This window comes from Sapajus apella, unplaced genomic scaffold (assembly GCF_009761245.1).
Source record: "Sapajus apella isolate SASKATOON/1434 unplaced genomic scaffold, GSC_monkey_1.0 scaffold33, whole genome shotgun sequence".
NCBI classification, from domain to species: Eukaryota; Metazoa; Chordata; class Mammalia; order Primates; family Cebidae; genus Sapajus; species Sapajus apella.
The window spans coordinates 22,380,598-22,398,190 of record NW_022436973.1 but is presented as its reverse complement, the minus strand read 5'-3'; the positions used below and the strand labels follow the sequence as shown (position 1 = coordinate 22,398,190).

At 43.7% G+C, this 17,593-nt stretch overlaps 1 protein-coding gene across 3 annotated transcripts in view; it reads right to left on the bottom strand.

Annotated features, from left to right (window-relative positions):
* The window catches only part of CUNH20orf194 (chromosome unknown C20orf194 homolog), a 151,851-nt gene extending 137,983 nt beyond the window's left edge, over positions 1 to 13,868 (bottom strand). For 2 of the 3 annotated variants that reach the window (XM_032295560.1, XM_032295561.1), the window contains exon 1: positions 13,693 to 13,868. In XM_032295560.1, coding sequence (XP_032151451.1) covers positions 13,693 to 13,775 — 83 coding nt within the window. In that variant the 5' untranslated portion in view covers positions 13,776 to 13,868. The remainder of the gene's footprint in view (positions 1 to 13,692) is intronic. The other variant, XM_032295562.1, reaches the window with a different exon arrangement.
* Between the last annotated feature and the right edge of the window lie 3,725 nt (positions 13,869 to 17,593).

Sequence of the window (17,593 nt, the reverse complement as noted above, 5' to 3'; positions counted from 1 at the left end):
GAATTGCCTGAACCCAGGAGGCGGAGGTTGCGGTGAGCCGAGATCGCGCCATTGCACTCCAGCCTGGGTAACAAGAGTGAAACTCTGTCTCAAAAAAAAAAAGAAAAAGAAAAAATTTTTCAAACATATACCACACCCAGCAATAACACTATCCTCTATCCCCCAGGTCTACCTGAGCATGGCTGGCATATCCTGGGTAGACAGCCTGTGGTCACCAACAACTTTACAAAGTTCCACTTTTAGAAGACACATAGACTTAGCAGACCCAACAATGCGGCTTATGTCAAAGATGCTGCTTTCTATGAAATTATAACTTACTTCTTGTGTTCCTTGGATTCAGACTCAGAATTTAGACATGATAGAGGACTGAGATGACAAGAAAAAGAAACCAAGAGTTAAACAGATGCAGTTTGCCCAAGATCCCAAAGCTAAGTAAAGATTAACATCATCAGAACCTAAGTGACCAGGTACCCTGACTCTGAACTTTTTCTTTCTGCTAAACCCCACTGTTTTCCTGACAATAAAGCCAGTCATGGGTACAATATATCTGAATTCTAAACAATCATCTCTGTTCTTCCCATCTTATGTGTAAATAGTTAATTCATTGCTCACTGCTTTTATAACAACCACTGCATAAACAGCCAGGTATTTTTTTTGTTTATATTTCATTATCTTGCTTCCCTGGAAATGAAGAAAAAAATTGGAAATTTTATTTTACCCATTTTTCATCCATGATTTATGCTTTTTTATCTTGAAAATTAAATAATTAGAATACTAACATATTCTTCTTATATGCTTGCTGTATACTTTGTGTTTTGAATGTTTCACAAAATGAATCCTCACATTCCAATCTGATTCATCTCATCACAGAAAACTGTTATGAACAATTTGGTATGGAACTCTCAGTAATACATAGTTTGGGTGTTTTTTGTTGGGGAAGTATTTGTTTTTACATAAACAAAACAACAAAATATGTCACTGCTCTGCAACATGTTTTTTTCACTTAACATTATACTTTGGAGATCTTTCCAGCTTAGTACATAGAACTGAATCTCATTTTTAAAACTGCTGGCTAGGTGCAGTGGCTCATACCTGATCACCAATGATGTTGAATATATTTTATTTATTTATTTTTGAGACAGAGTCTTGCTCTGTCGCCCAGGCTGGAGTACAGTGGCACAATCTCAGCTCACTGCTGAGATCACTTGAATGCCTTCTGGGTGAAAACAGACTAATAAAGAGTCCAACACATTTTTTCAAAGAACTTGCTAAACTCTAATTAGTTTTACAGTTTTGTCTATTGTCATAAGTTTTCGGGGTGAATCAAAGCAGTTTTATCTCTTTAAGTTTTTATTTCAACTAAATTCATCTTTCTTTTTTTTTTTTTTTTTAAATAGAGATTCGGTTTCACCATGTTGGCCAAGATGGTCTTGATCTCTTGATCTGCCCATGTTGGCATCCCAAAGTGCTGGGATTACAGGTGTGAGCCACCGTGCCCGGCCTAATTCATCGTTTTTTTTTTTTTTTTATTGAGCACCTATTGTGTGCCAGGCACTGTTTAGAGCACTGGGGATTTAGCAATGAATGAAAGGACAAAAAATCCTTGAAACAAAACTCCCAGAACTTAATTTTAAGGGAGGGAGGTGTGAGGGAGGAGAGATAAACTAAGTAAGTAAGTAAAATATATTTGTCATATGGTGATAAGTGGGAGGTTGTGAGTCCTAAGAGGAGGGTAGAGTGCAGTTTAAAAGCAGGATCAGGAAAAGCCTCACCAAGAATACATTTGCATAAAGAAGACCTAAAGGATATGAGAGCACAAGCTATGCAGCAAAGGCGAAGGCCCTGAAGGGAGTGTCACTGAGCCTATGTGGCTGGAGCAGAGTAGGTGAGAAAGGAGTGTAGTACGAGATGAAGGGAGAAAAAAAAATTATGTGCGTGCTAACCTTAAGATTAGTTAAGGTCTTGTAGCTGATGATTTCAGCTTTTACTTGCAGTGTTTAGAGTGCTTCAAAAAGAGGTATGACATAAGAAATGACTTACATTTTAATAAGATCACTCTATTTGCTGTGTTGAAAACAGACTCAAGGAAGATAAAAACTCAACCTGAGAGACCAATTAAGACTCTACCACTGGACAGGAATGGTGGCTCAGGCCTGTAATCACAGCACTGGGGGAGATCGAGGCAGGTGATTGCTTGAGTTTGAGACCAGCCTGGGCAACATGGCAAAATCCTGTCTCTACAAAAAATACAAAACTTAGCCAGGTGTGGTGGCATACACCTGCTGTCCCAACTACTCAGGAGGCCATGTTGGGAGGATTGCTTGAGCCTGGGAGGCAGACGTTGCAGTGAGTGGAGATCACACCACTGCACTCCAGCCTGGGTGACAGAGTGAGACCCTGTCTCAAAAAAAAGAGTCTACTGCAATCCAGCCAACAGATAGATGATTACTTGTTTTGCTTGTCTTATTACATTAGCTGCAACCTTATTATATTAGCAGTTTAAATCAGAAATGAGTGTTAAATTTTAAACAGATTTTTTTGGGGGGGAGCATCTACCAGTCTATTAACCTCATTATTAGATTTCCTAATGATGAACAATTCTTGCATTTCTTGGACAAACCCTACTTGTGCATGAAATAGTACTGTTGTTTTACCATACTTCTAGATTCAATATACTATTGTTTTACTTTCGATTTTTGCATTTGTAGCTCTCCTTTGTGCTTTGCTAATCAAGTACCAGGATTATGCTAGCCTCAGAGAATGAATGGGAAAGCTTTCTGAGTTCGATACTCCACTCAGCATACTTTCCATTTATTTTTTATTTTTTTTCTTTTTTGAGACGGAGTCTCACTCTGTCACCAGGCTAGAGTGCAGTGGCTCGATCTTGGGTCACTGCAACCTCCGCCTCCCAGGTTCAAGCGATTCTCTTGCCTCAGCTTCCCGAGTAGCTGGGACAATAGGCACGTGTGACCACGCCCAGCTAATTTTATTTTTAGTAGAGATGGGTTTCACCATGTTGGCCAGGATGGTCTCAATCTCTTCACCTCGTGAGCGGCCCGCCTCAGCCTCCCAAAGTGCTGGGATTACAGGCATGAGCCACCGAGCCCGGCCCTCTATACGTTCCATTACTATCTCCCCTGGTAATATATCCTGCGATTCTTCCAGGCCAGTGTCCCATCATGATTTATCCAGGTGCAAGTCACGTCAATTGGAGTCCTTTCCAGGGCTCTCACTCTAGGGCTAAAAGAGAAATGGCCTCTAGGATCACAGTGCAGGAAGAATGTGGTTTGGGGCTATGATAACCATCTTCCCTGCCTTGGGGAAGATATATTCATAACCTGCACAGCCAGGTAGTGAGAAGCAGATGAGAGATAGCATGGACAGAGTTAACTGTTCTGATAGCAGAGTCTTGGCTCCAGTCCCTAAGTCACTTCCTGTATCTTCCCACTATCCTTTCCAGCCAAATAAGCTAATACATTCCATTTTTTACATAAATCCTTGACTTGGACTTTCATCACTTGCAATGGAAAGCATTCTTAATATAAAATCAATCCCGAGAACTGTTTAGGGTTGAACCATACTGGTGTCTACAAGTTATTCTGAAAAGCATTAAAAAAAATTGGATGGATCGAGAAAAGGATTTGCCTTATATGATAAGGCAAATATAGCAAATACATTAAGCATAGAATCTAGGTATGGTATATACAAATGTTCACTGAACAATTCTTGAAACTTTTCTGTACTTTTGAAATTTTTCACAATAAAATGTTGGTGGGGTTTGGGAATCAACAGCAGGAGTAATAAAAGCCATATTAGCATTAATCTAGACTTTAGGTGCTGATTAAAAAGAGCTCATTGTAGTACTGCTACAGGTTTAAGAAACCTGGCCCTGCACTAAAGCAGCAATTATTTACCTCCCTTTGCATAACTAGAGATAGGGAGCAAAGGCAAAAAGGCAGGATGTGCAGCACAGCAATAAATGACACTTCCCACTGATGTCTTTGCTGGAGGAACAACCTGCAATGGAAAAAAGCTAGCCAATGTTGCTGCTGTCATAGCTAATACATGGTTGATCAATGACCATAAGGTGACTCAAACTGAGGGGACAAACATACACACGTATGATATGCCTGGAGAATGTGCTGGCATCGTTGAATTATTCGATGATTTTCACTTTCTCCCACTACTTTCATGTAGCTCAACAGAGCCATTAGTAATCCTAAGCAATGTAAACCTCATTCTACACAGCTACCTCCCTGGTAAAAATAAACAGTTGACTGATCCATATCCATTCTCTTCTTCTTTCTTAGTAGAGTACCACAACTTTATTTGGGGCAGCAATAGGTTCAGGTCCTTTGTTTCCACAGTTGATCAATGAGACATACACAGAAGTCATCAAGTAGAAGCTTCCAGGAAAGCTCTCTGAAGGGAACTGATTCAACAAGGAAGGAAACCCCTTCTGTTACCCCTTCTTGTCTGACAGACATGATGGCTGGATTTCCTGCAGCCATTCTGTGATCATGGAGCTATGGTGAATAAAAGCCACCTGCTAAAAAACAGCAGAATACAAACACAGAAGAGGCCTGGCTCCCTGATGACTCTGTAGCAGGCTGGCCTGCCTCCCTCTAGACAGGCATCCTCTTAAAGTTAAGTCATTATTGTTAAGAATCTTACCAACTGGCCGGGCGCAGTGTCTCACCTGTAATCCAAGTACTTTGGAGGCCAAGGCAGGCGGATCACCTGCGGTTGGGAGTTCAAGACTAGCCTGACCAACATGGTGAAACCCCGTCTTTAAAAAAAATAAAATAAATAAAATAAAATAAAATAAAAAAGAATCTTGCCAGCTGCCAAATTTAATTCCTGACAGGCCACCTTATCTAAAATGGTTAAAACTCATGTCCAATGGCAATTCATGTCTACAGGTATTTCATGAATTGGTATACACAAGACACTCTACAAACCAAATTCAAGAACTTCAGAAAACATTACCCGCCACAAATGCAAAATGTTACCTGGAAGTTTGTTCACTACATTCCAGTGTATACAACACTTTATTTTCCATTTTCTTCCATTTCTCTGGCATTCTCTGAACATTTCCTCACACAATCTGCTCTTTGTAAAGTCAGTTTCACAAGTCTTTAATCACAAAGCATTCACAATTCAATTCCTTTCCTTCACTTCTCTGACCATTAAAAACATGCCAAACCTAAATGCAATGTGAAATCCTGAGTTGGATTCTGGAACACAAAAATAATGTGTGGGAAAACTCAAATAAAGGCTGGAGTAGTAAACTCCAAGTAAACAAAAGTTTACTAAGTAAATGAATCTATTATACCAACATTAATTTCTTACTTTTGATAAATGCACCATGGGTAAGACGTTAACATTAGGAGAAGCTGCATGAAGAGTATATAGGAATACTCTGGGCCACATTTGAAATTCATCTATAAACCTAAAATTATTTCAAAATTAGAAGTTAAAAACAAAAAGAATGCCAAATAAGCTGCCTTTTCTTCAGACTAGAGCTCAAAATCACAGATAATAATTTTAAATATCCAAGTTGCAAACACTGCTTTTCTTTCTTTTTTAAACATTTCATGACAAAAACAATAATTTAAGCTGTGTCACTTAAAGGGCATTTGTATCTCATTCACTCCCCTCTCCAAAGATCAGAACCTCAGAGAAGACCCCACAAGCTGGAAAACACTGTTAAGATAATGTGTACTATTAATGCTACAACACTCACTAAATAAGAGTCCTCAGTATACTGTCATCCCAGATACAAGTGAAAAGGCAGTTATGTAGGCCCCTACCCCTGGGCCAGAAATAAAGCCATAGAAGTCTAACTAAGCATACCCTTTTTACTTCTATAGGCACCATACCAAGCCTTCCTGGCCAGCATCCAAGTAAATTGGAGACTGAAGCTCCACATTTTTAGGCATTCCAGGGCATTGGCTTGCTTTGCATTTTGAGTTTTCTTAAAGCTGGGACCAACTGTACTGCAGTTATTACTTCTATAGATCTGTAAACCCCCTAAGAGAACCAGGGGTAATGGCAACTGGCTAATAAACATTACCTGAAGAGATAACTGATCTCTGTGAGGCTTTCATTAAAATGCTTTCTGTAGAGCATCACTATTATGAACCACTTTACTTTTTATTTTTATTTTTTTGAGATGGAGTCTTACTCTGTTGCTCAGGCTGGTGTGCAGTGGCACAATCTCAGCTCACTGCAACCTCTGTCTCTTGGGTTTAAGCAATTCTTCTGCCTCAGCCTCCCCAGTGGCTGAGATTACAGGCACCCACCATCACGCCCAGCTAACCTTTGTATTTTTAGTAAACAGGGTTTCTCCATGGCCAGGCTGGTCTTGAACTCCTGACCTCGAGTGATCCACCCACCTCGGCCTCCCAAAGTGCTGGCATTATAGGCATGAGCCACAGCACCTGGCCAATGAACCACTTTCTTATCACCTAGTTTACAACAATGTCTCTTCATTCTTTTTTTTTTTTTTTTTTTGAGACGGAGTTTCGCTCTTGTTACCCAGGCTGGAGTGCAATGGCGGGATCTCGGCTCACCGCAACCTCCGCCTCCTGGGTTCAGGCAATTCTCCTGCCTCAGCCTCCTGAGTAGCTGGGATTACAGGCACGCGCCACCATGCCCAGCTAATTTTTTGTAGTTTTAGTAGAGACGGGGTTTCACCATGTTAACCAGGATGGTCTCGATCTCTTGACCTCGTGATCCACCCGCCTCGGCCTCCCAAAGTGCTGGGATTACAGGCTTGAGCCACCGCGCCCGGCCGTCTCTTCATTCTTGAATACCCATGAAATTTAACATAGCCCACAGCTTCACCTATAATTATTCTCTATTCATTCAATAAGTAATTACTGAAGCAGTGTTTCATAACAGCTAACAATAGCAGTTCATATTCATTGAGTCCTATGTGCCAGACACCAATCTAAGCAGCAAGAGAAACAATGAGGGAAACGGCAATTAAAACACTGTCCAGGGGTGATAAAGAAGGTCCTTCCCTATGACCCTCTTGAAAATAAAGAAATCCCACCTATGCATGGTAGAAGGGACCTCAGCACAGGAAATTCTTAATCAGATTGTTTTGCTAGAGCACATCCTCTACTAGCTTCTTCATAAAATGTGCATGGGAGGTCAAATTTTGAGAACTTACTTGTGTGAAATATCTTCACCCTTTCTCACACCTGTCTGAGAGTCTGGCTGGGTGTAGAATTCTGGGTAGGAATCCATTTTCCTTCAAAAGGTACTCTGCTACATTACTTCCTTGCTTCCAATGCTGCTAGAATCCTAGGATTCCTGATTCTATATATGTGATTTACAGTATATTAATTTTGCCTTTATGGTACCAGAAAATTTCATGATGCTATGCCCTGACATGGATATTTTTATTTTGAATTGACAGATAAAATTGTATATATGTATTTGCGTAAAACATGATGTTTTGAAATATATATACATTTCGGGAAAGTTAAATCTACCTAATTAACAAATATATCACCTCACATAGTTGTTTTTGTGATGAGAAAATTTACTATCCACTCTGTTTGCATTTTGCAAGAATATATCATCGTTAACTATAGTTACCATGTTGTATAACAAATCTCTTAAACTTACTCCCCTATCCAACTATAATTATATATCCTTCGACCAACATCGTCTTTACCCTGCTACCCACTAACTACTCTAGCCGCTGGTAACCACTATTCAACTCTCTACTTCTGTAAGATCAACTTTTTTTTTCCTTGACACAGGATCTCGCTCTGTTGCCCAGGCTGGAGTGCAGTGGCATGAACACAGCTCCCTGTAGCCTTGACTGCCTAGGCTCAAGCAATCCTCCCATCTCAGCCTCCAGCACAGCTAGGATCACAGCTCCATGCCACCAGGCCTGGCTAATATTTTGTGTGTTTGAGATGAAGTCTTGCTCTGTCACCCAGGCTGGAATGCAGTGGTACAATCTCAGCTCACTGCAATCTCCGCCTCCCAGGATCAAGTGATTCTCCTGCCTCAGCCTCCCAAGTAGCTGGGATTACAAGCATGTGCCACCACACACGGCTAATTTTTTTATTTTTAGTAGAGACAGGGTTTCACCATGTTGGTCAGGCTGGTCCTGAACTCTTGACCTTGTGATCCGCCTGCTTTGGCCTCCCAAAGTGCTGGGATTACAGGTTTGAGCCACAGTGCCTGGCCAATTTTTTTTTTTTTTTTTTAATTTTGTAAAGATGGGGTTTTACCATGTTACCCAGACAGGTCTCAAACTCCTGGGCTCAAGCAATCCTCCCACCAGGGTCAAGAGCAACTTTTTTAGGTTCTACCCACATATCAGTGAGAGTATGTGGTACTGGCATGGATATCTTAAAATTCATTGTGCTAGATTCTTGGCAAGTGCTTTCAATCTGGAAATCTATGTCCTTTGGTTCTGGGAAATTTGTTTATTTTTTTTTTTTATCATTTCTTCATGTCTTCAAACAATAATTATCCACTATCTCTCCTGTTACACACATCTACAGATCCCTAAGTAATTCTGTTAATTCATGATAATCTCAATAGGCACCACAATCTTTACCTCTCAATGCCTTGATTCCCCTGCTTCCAATGGTGGTGTTCTCTAACCTACTTTAGCTATTCCCTTCCACATTGCCCACATCCAAGCAGCTCAACACAGCTGCAGGAAAAGCATGCAACTATGCTAACTAGGGTCTCACCTAGGTTTATAACTACAAACATCAAATGGGCACTAGGTGCTGCCTGGCAATCCTAAAACTTTTCCTCATTTTCAACTCATTCTTCCCCATGCTCTTGGATGAATTTTACAAATATCCAACACCTCTCTTCATTTTTAGATGAAGACCTTCCTTCTTATTTACATGAGAATACAGAAGTAATCAGAAGAGAACTTTGACTTTCTTCCACCAACAAGCTATCAGCATTTGGGTTCACATAATCTGCCATCAGTGAGTTGTCTGCATTGCTCCTATCTAACTTGAGGCCAACAAGCCCATTTACCTACTAGATCCCATTTCATCTTACCTACTCAAGGACTTTCACCCCTGCAAGTGTCTCTTCTCTCTAATCATCAATTGTCCCTCCCTACTGCATCAACTCATCAATTTATAAACATGCTATAATGTCTGCCCATCTAAAAACAAAAACTCGCCGGGTGTGGTGGCTCACGCCTGTAATCCAAGCACTTTGGAGGCTAAGGTGGGCGGATCACCTGAGGTCGGGAGTTCAAGACCAGCCTGACCAGCATGGTGAAACCTCGTCTTAAAAAAAAAAACAAAAAACTCAACACCTCATGATATTCCAACTACAGCCTCATTACTCTGCTCTCCTTATAACCATCCTCGAAAGAACAACACTTTGACTGTCTATATCGAGTGTCTTCAATTCTCCTCTCATTTTCTCCTTTGTAAATTAATAAATTTTCTTTTTTAGAGATGAGGTCTGCTATGTTGCCCAGACTGGACTTGAATTCCTGGACTCAAGGGATCCTCCCACCTCAGCCTTCCAAGAAGCTGACCTACAGGTGACTGGCTTCACTTTCTCTTGAACCCACTGCACCAAAACTGTTCTTGTCAAGGTAACTAATGACCTCCACAGTATTGAATCTAATTGTTGATTATTGGCTCTTTTTTTTTCTTGAGTCGAAGTTTTGCTCTTGTTGCCCAGGCTGAAGTGCAATGGTGTGATCTTGGCTCACTGCCACCTCTGCCTCCCCAGTTCAAGCAATTCTCCTGCCTCAGCCTCCCAAGTAGCTGGGATTACAGGTCCCGCCTCCATGCGGGGCTTTTTTTTTTTTTTTGTATTTTTAGTAGAGATGGGGTTTCACCACGTTGGTCAGGATGGTCTCAAACTCCTGACCTCAGGTGATCTACCCGTGTTGGCCTCTAAAAGGCTAGGATTACAGGTGTGAGCTCCGGGCCTGATTGTTCTTAACATTCTATCAGCAATCTCATTCTATCATTCTATCAACAATCTCATTTGGCTTTCAATGTCTTCTCAATTATTCTCCTACATCAGAGGTAGGAAACCATTTTCTCTCAGAATCTGGAAGACACTGCTACACTCTTTCCTTCTTCTAGTGTTCCTAATGCTAAAAAATGGTAACAGTCTTTCAACAGCGGAGGCCAAAACCAACTAGACCTTCTTGTATTATTGTTCCTTCAGCCCTATTTCTTCCTTAGTAGTTACATCTCACCATTCTGCATCATGATTTTTACTGTTATTGTCTCTTCCCATTCACAAGAATTTCATTTGAGGGCAGGGGACTACCTTAGTTATCTGAATCTACAGCACCTAACACAGTACATGTTGCATTATTTATATAAGAAACAGTGGGCCAGGCATGGTGGCTCACGCCTATAATCCCAGCACTTTGGGAGGCCAAGGCGGGTGGATCACGAGGTCAAGAGATCGAGACCATCCTGGTCAACAAGGTGAAACCTCGTCTCTACTAAAAATACAAAAATTAGCTGGGCATGGTGGTGCGTGCCTGTAGTCCCAGCCACTCGGGAGGCTGAGGACGGAGAATTGCTTGAACCCAGGAGGCAGAGGCTGCGGTGAGCCGAGATCGGGCCATTGCACTCCAGTCTGGGTAACGACAGCGAAACTCCGTCTCAAAAAAAAAGAAAGAAGCAGTGAAACTGAAACTGTTAAAGAAGTCCCAAGCAGGAACAGATCCCTCTACAGAAAAAGATTTTGAAGTAGGAAAGTATATTTCAGCTAGATTTCTACTGGTTCCTTAGCATTGGTCCACATAAGTTAGTTTATACCTTGGTAATAATTCCAAAATCCCAATGGTGTTTCACTTCTTGCTCAACCTACCTGTCAAGCATAGGTCACCTGGAAGCTCGCTCTGGGGCCCCAACTGATGGGTGGCTGGCATTTGCGGCCCGAACAACTACCACCACGGAAGGAAAGAGAAGGAAAAACTACACAACAGAAGCTTGTACCATGGAAGGTGACACAATATTCCCACACATTTCACTGACCAAAAGCAACTCTCAAGGCCATACCTAACTTCAAAGAAACTAATACAATTTCTACTACATGCTCAAGAGACAGAAACCAAAAATACCTGATAACACTGATAACTATCATATGCTTAAAGAGAAGCCTCTAATTCTGAGCAACAATATTTTACTTCTTGATCTCCATTCCCCATCTGTGAAAATGAACTACCATGCTAGAACTTACACGTGCAGAGTACTATCTATGAGTCTTAGGAATGTCACTTCACCAGTTAGGCTTGCCTCTTTCATCACTCAGGAGTCAGCAGCAAAGAAGCCATATATGGGTGACAGGGAAGTGCTAGAAACATTCAATGTCAAGAGTAGGGGAAAGGTTTGAATAGGCAAGAAAAGCACGTTCAATTATATACAAGTGGGGAAAGGAGGGAAGCCTTCAGCAAATTTCTTTCACCAAAGGTATCGGGCAGCTAGGCCTTTGGGTTCCTTGCACTATCCCTTGTCTGAAATCAAACAAGTTTCACTCAAACCACTTGACAGAAGATTTGGTGTTTGGGTGTGATCACTACTAAGAAGTAGTGAGTCAGCATACTTCTTTTAACACAGAATCACTACCTTTAAAAGAATAAAACAAGAAAGGCAACAGTTAAGAGACAGATTCTAAGGTAGAGATGATTTTTTTCCCCCTAAAAGTCTCAAAAGACTCAAATCCAAATTCCTAAGCTCAAGATGATCTGGGATAAACCTCAAGGCTACACAGAGCCTAGATTTAAAGGATGGCTGTTCTAAAGTCTCCTCTGCAATGTCTATACAAAGTTCAAATACTTTCTGTTTCAGACAGTGAAACCCGCAGATATGTTGCAAAGGATTGGAGATGGTTACCATAAGCAGTTAAACTTGGAAATGAAAAGCACACAGGAATTACACTGAAGGGCAGAACCACAGTTCAAAAACGTCACCTGCCAAATCTGAAGCAGTTCAGGACTCCTAAATGCAGTGTTTCATTGTTATCTGCCCCCCACCTTCCCTATCCTTTATGCGTTCAACAAACATATATTAGACTCTGGGATGTGCAAAGGAATGCAGGGCAGTAAAAAAGAAACAGGGTTCTGGCCAGGCGTGGTGGCTCACGCCTGTAATCCAAGCACTTTGGAGCCCACGGCGGGTGGATCACCTGAGGTCGGGAGTTCAAGACCAGCCTGACCAACATGGTGAAACCCCGTCTTTATTAAAAAAAAAAAAAAAAGAAAGAAAGAAAAAGAAAAGAAACAGGGTTCTAAGAATCAGTTTCTTTTTCTCCAAGAATTTGGTCTAGTTAAAGCAAACAACCCCAAAATACAGATCAGCAAGCAAAGTTAAAACATATGCCTTAAGTACCATAAGAAGAATATGGGAAAACGTGTTCTAACATGTAGATTGACAACTTCCTTTTAAGAGAACAATACTATATTTGCTTTGCTATGTGGCTAGAATAAAGAAAAAGCAAACAACAAAACCCTCTCCTGGTTTAATGACAGTTTAGCCATACTAATAATCATAATTCGCATCTCTCTCTCTCTCTCTCTCTCTCATCTCTCGTCTCTGCTGCAACCCCTCCATCATTCCAACCTTCACACTGTGCCAGCGCTCCACACCGGCTCCATCACAAACAATGCCCAGACTAACAAGGTCAGCACCAAAGGCACAGGGCACAGAAATCTGAAACGGATCTTCCTATATCGAAAGGGGACGGGGAACCCTCCCCACAATCACCCCCTCCCCACGGCCACAGGGCCCCCACTTCTTAAGCTGCGAGGTATAGGTAAGGGGCCTGGCGTCCGCCGCTTTCGGGGATCTAAGCTTCTTTCCCCTATTCATCCAGTTTTTCTTCCTGCGCCTCTAATGCCTCTACTTCCTCCCTATTGTGAAGTGAGGGGGCGTCGCGATGCAGGCTGAGGCAGGGGGAGCTGGCGAAACGCGCAATAGGGGAGATGCTGTCATTAGGTACATAGAGGACGGGGGACACTCTTTAAGGAAGCCCTTTTCAAGGGCAAAGGCTCTAAAAATACACGGTAGGGGGCTTTCTAGGTAATACATTTGGGGGTTCTACACAAGAGAGCTATTGTGTGTCTGGAGGTGCGAAGTCTCTAGAGGTAGTTTCTGGGGGAAACAGTCCATGGGGAAGGCGAGTGAGTTTTTCATAGGGAGGCCTCTGTGCAGTTCTGTGTAGAAGAATCTTTCCCGGGAGAAACGTATGGGGTGAGGACGTCATAATAGGGTCTTCACAGGGAACCACTGTCCATAGGGAAGCCACTGTGGGGAAACCGTTGCAGGGTTGTCTAGGGAAGCCACTGTGGGGAAACCGTTGCAGGGTTGTCTAGGGAAGCCATTGTGGGGAAACCGTTGCAGGGTTGCCTAGGGAAGCCATTGTGGGAAAACCGTTGCAGGGTTGTCTAGGGAAGCCATTGTCAGGAAACCGTTGCAGGGTTGTCTAGGGAAGCCATTGTGGGGAAACCGTTGCAGGGTTGTCTATAGGGGAGTCTGTGGGGCCTCTACAGAGGGCGCCGTTCTTGGGAAAACATTCTTCCCTGAGCCGTTCAAGAAAGAACTGTCCCGAGGAAGCCATGTCGGACCACGCCCTGCGGCGGGAGGCGTCGCCGGACCCCGAAAGCCCGCATCCCCCGCCCGGTCGCCCCTCGGCTGCCTCTGCCCCGCGTACCTGACGGAGGGTGACCCACGGCTGGAGCCGCCAGGGGACCGAGAGCGGGGCAGCCCCTGCCGGCGCGGGGGATACACGTCCATGGCTGCGGGCGGCGGAGGAGGACGGTGCCGCAGGAGGGTCTCAGTGGCCCGCGGGGCAGCTCCAGGACGGCTGCGGCCGGGTGGGGCGGCGGGGCGTGCCGGGTGGGAGGGGGCGCGGCGCGCGGGGTCCGACGGGGGCGGGGCAGGGTGCGCGCACCCAGCGTGGATGGGGGCGTCGGAAGCGGCTGGAGTTCGGGGTCGGTGCACGGCCACAGGCCCCCACTTCTTAAGCTGCGAGACCGCCAGGCCGGATGTTGGGAGCGCGTGTCCGCAGGGTGAGGGTTGCCACGGCGCCGCCTTGCCTAGTCCTCAAGCCCGGCATCATGGAGCGCAGCTCTGCGCAGAGCCCCCCGGCCACGCACGCGGACGCGCCCGGGGGCGGAGCCTCGCCCGGCCCTGCCCCGCCCCACCGGCTCCGCCCGCCCAGCCCCACCCCGCCAGCCTCGGTCTCCAGCCAAGTCTTCCGCTCAGGCGCCGGGGTTCAGCGCACCTCCCCGGTACCCGGCTCGCTTCCCGGCTCTCGCGAACGGGTGTCTTCTCGCCTCCTGCTCATCAATTGCACACCCATCCTTCAAACGTCCAGCCGATTCCTAGCCCTGCTCGAGTTAGCATAGCAGTGCGCACCCAGCCCTGCGCAGGGCATGGGCGTTAGAGACGCACAGGGTCCCAGAGGACCCGTAACTTTTGCTATTCAGATCCTGGCTCTACCGGTTTCTGCAGGGACATGTACAAGAAACTTGGGAAACACTTAACTGATAGCTCCCAGGCGTCCTGCATATACAGGACGTATTTCATTATTTTTGTCCTGAGTCCTTGGTTGGCATTGTCGGAATGCCCTAAATGTCCTGTATTCATCTTTTAAAAATAAATTGCAATAATAGCTAGAGCTGTTTTTCTCCCACAGTATTTGGTGCTACATCACTTAAATTACAACACTGGCCGAAAATCCTTCCTACACTAATGAACATTTGGACAATCCCTAAGGTGTCTCCTGCAGGTTTGGCGGAGGAAACACCAGAAGAAGGGAGTAGGAATTTAAAGTGCTTGTTTTTCATATTAAAGAAAGGAAAATACTTTTTTAGCTCAACTCCAGAGTCCTGAACAAATAATCACTATTATTTAGAGATAAATTCTCATTAGTGCAAAACCCTGAAAATCAGCCAATCAGCGACAGCCTCACTAGGGTAACCATGTTTCTTAGTAAATCAATGACAACTCCACGCTTCTTCTTCTTTTTACTTTTTTATAGAGATGGGGTTTCACCATGTTGGCCAGGTTGGTCGTGAACTCCTGACCTCAGGTGATCTGCGCGCCTCGGCCTCCCAAAGTGCAGGGATTACAGAGGTTGCAGCGAGCCAAGACCGCGCCACTGCACTCCAGCCCGAGCAACAGAGGGAGACTCTGTCTCAGGAAAAAACAACAACAAAAAAAATCTATGGTGTATACACACTGGAATATTATTTACCCTTTAAAAAGGAGATAATTCTGCCATTTGCCACAACGAAGATGGGGAGGACGTTATGCTAAGGAAAGTAAACCAGACCAAAAAAAAAAAAAAAAAAAAAAAAAAGGAAAAAAAAAAAATTTAAAAAATCCCCCCCCCTTTTAAAAAAAATTTTTAAAAAAAAAAAAAAAAAAAAAAAAAAGCGGGGAAGCCCAGCCTGGTGGCTCACGCCTGTAATCCCATCAATTTGGGAGGCCGAGGTGGGCGGATCATGAAGTCAGGAGTTCAAGACCAGCCTGACAAACATGGTGAAACCTGGTCTCTACTAAAAATACAAAAACTAGCTGGGCGTGGTGGCCGGTGCCTGTAATCCCAGCTACTTGGAAGGCTGAGGCAGGAAAATTGCTTGAACCCGAGGCAGAGTTTAAGGTGAGGCAATGTCACACCATTGCACTCCAGCCTGGGCAACAAGAGAGAAACTCAGCCTCGAAAGAAAGAAAGAGAGAGAGAAGAAAGGAAGGAAGGAAGGAAACAAAAAGAAAGAAGGAAAGAGAGAAAGAGAAAGAAAGAAAAGAAAAGAACAAAAAGATCAAATATACAGAGATAGAGAATTAAAAGTGGCTAGCAAGGGGATAGGGTGATGAGGAAGAAATTGAGTGATATGTCAAAGGCTACAGAGTAGCAAATATGTAAAACCAACAAATGTCAAGATCTAATGTATGATTCCATAAAGAATATCGTTTTTTTGGTTTGGGGGCCTTTTTTTTTTTTGAGACAGAATCTCACTTTGTCACCCAGGCTAGAGTGCAATGAAGCAATCTCAGCACTGCAACCTCTGCCTCTGGGGTTCAAGCAATCCTCCTGCTTCAGCCTCCCAAGTAGCTGGGACCACAGGTGTGCACCATTATGCCCAGCTAATTTTTCTTTTTTTTTCTTTTTTTAATTTTTTGAGTCAGAGTCTTGTTCTGTCGCCCAGGCTGGAGTGCGTTGGCACGATCTCAGATCACTGCTACCTCTGCCTCCTGGGTTCAAGTGATTCTCCTGCCTCAGTCTCCCAAGTAGCTGGGACTACAGGCGCATGCCACCATGCCCGGCTAATTTTTTGTATTTTTAGTAGAGACAGGGTTTCACCATACTAGCTAGGATGGTCTTGATCTCCTGACCTCGTGATCCGCCCATATTGGCCTCCCAAAGTCCTGGGATTCCAGGCGTGAGCCACCGCACCCAGCTACTTTTTCTATTTTTACTAGAGATGGGGTTTCACCATATTGCCCAGCTGGTCTTGAACTCCTGCACTCAAGCGAGTCTCCTGCCTCGGCCTCCCAAAGTGCTAGGATTATAAGCATAAGCCTTCATGCCTAGCTGGGGACTGTAGTTAATAGTATATTGTATTGGGATTTTTGCTAAATGTGTAGAATACAGTTCCTCCTTCCACTGGGGGAAAAACGGGTAATTATGTGAGATGATAGCTATGTTAATTTGTTTCACTATGATAAATATTTTACTATATATATATATAGATATACATGTATCTCGTAACATCATGCTGTATATCTCAAATATCACTATAAAGTTTATTTTTAAAAAAAATTAGACTAGACAATTCTCAGATGAAGAGACAACCTATGTAAACATGCCCAATATCATTAGCAATGAGGGAAAAGAAAAATTAAAACAGTGAGATACCATTATACCCATTAATTGAGAAAAAAGTTTTTTTTTTTTTTTTTTTTTTTTTTTTGGGGCTGGAGTTTCGCTCTTGTTTCCCAGGCTGGAGTGCAATGGCGCGATCTCGGCTCACCGCAACCTCCACCTCCTAGGTTCAGGCAATTCTCCTGCCTCAGCCTCCTGAGTAGCTGGGATTACAGGCACGTGCCACCATGCCCGGCTAATTTTTTGTAGTTTTAGTAGAGACAGGGTTTCACCATGTTGACCAGGATGGTCTCGATCTCTTGACCTCGTGATCCACCCGCCTCGGCCTCCCAAAGTGCTGGGATTACAGGCGTGAGCCACCGCGCCCGGCCCGAGAAAAAAGTTTTGAGCTTGACGTTATTTAATATTGCCAGGATACGGGATGGGAACTCTCATACACTTCTGTGGGAAGTATAAATTAGTATAACCGCTTCGGACAACAATGTCGTAATACCTACTGAAGTAGAAGACACATTTGCTGGGTATGGTGGCTCATGGCTGTAATCTCAGCAATTTGGGAGGCTGAGGCAGGAGGATTGCTTGAGCCCAGAGTTAGAGATCAGCCTGGGCAACATAGTAAGACCCTGTTTCAAAAAAAATAAAGAAGATACATATATGTCCCTAAAACCCAGAAATTCCACTTCCAAAGAAACTCTCAATTGGGCATGCTGGCTCATGGCTA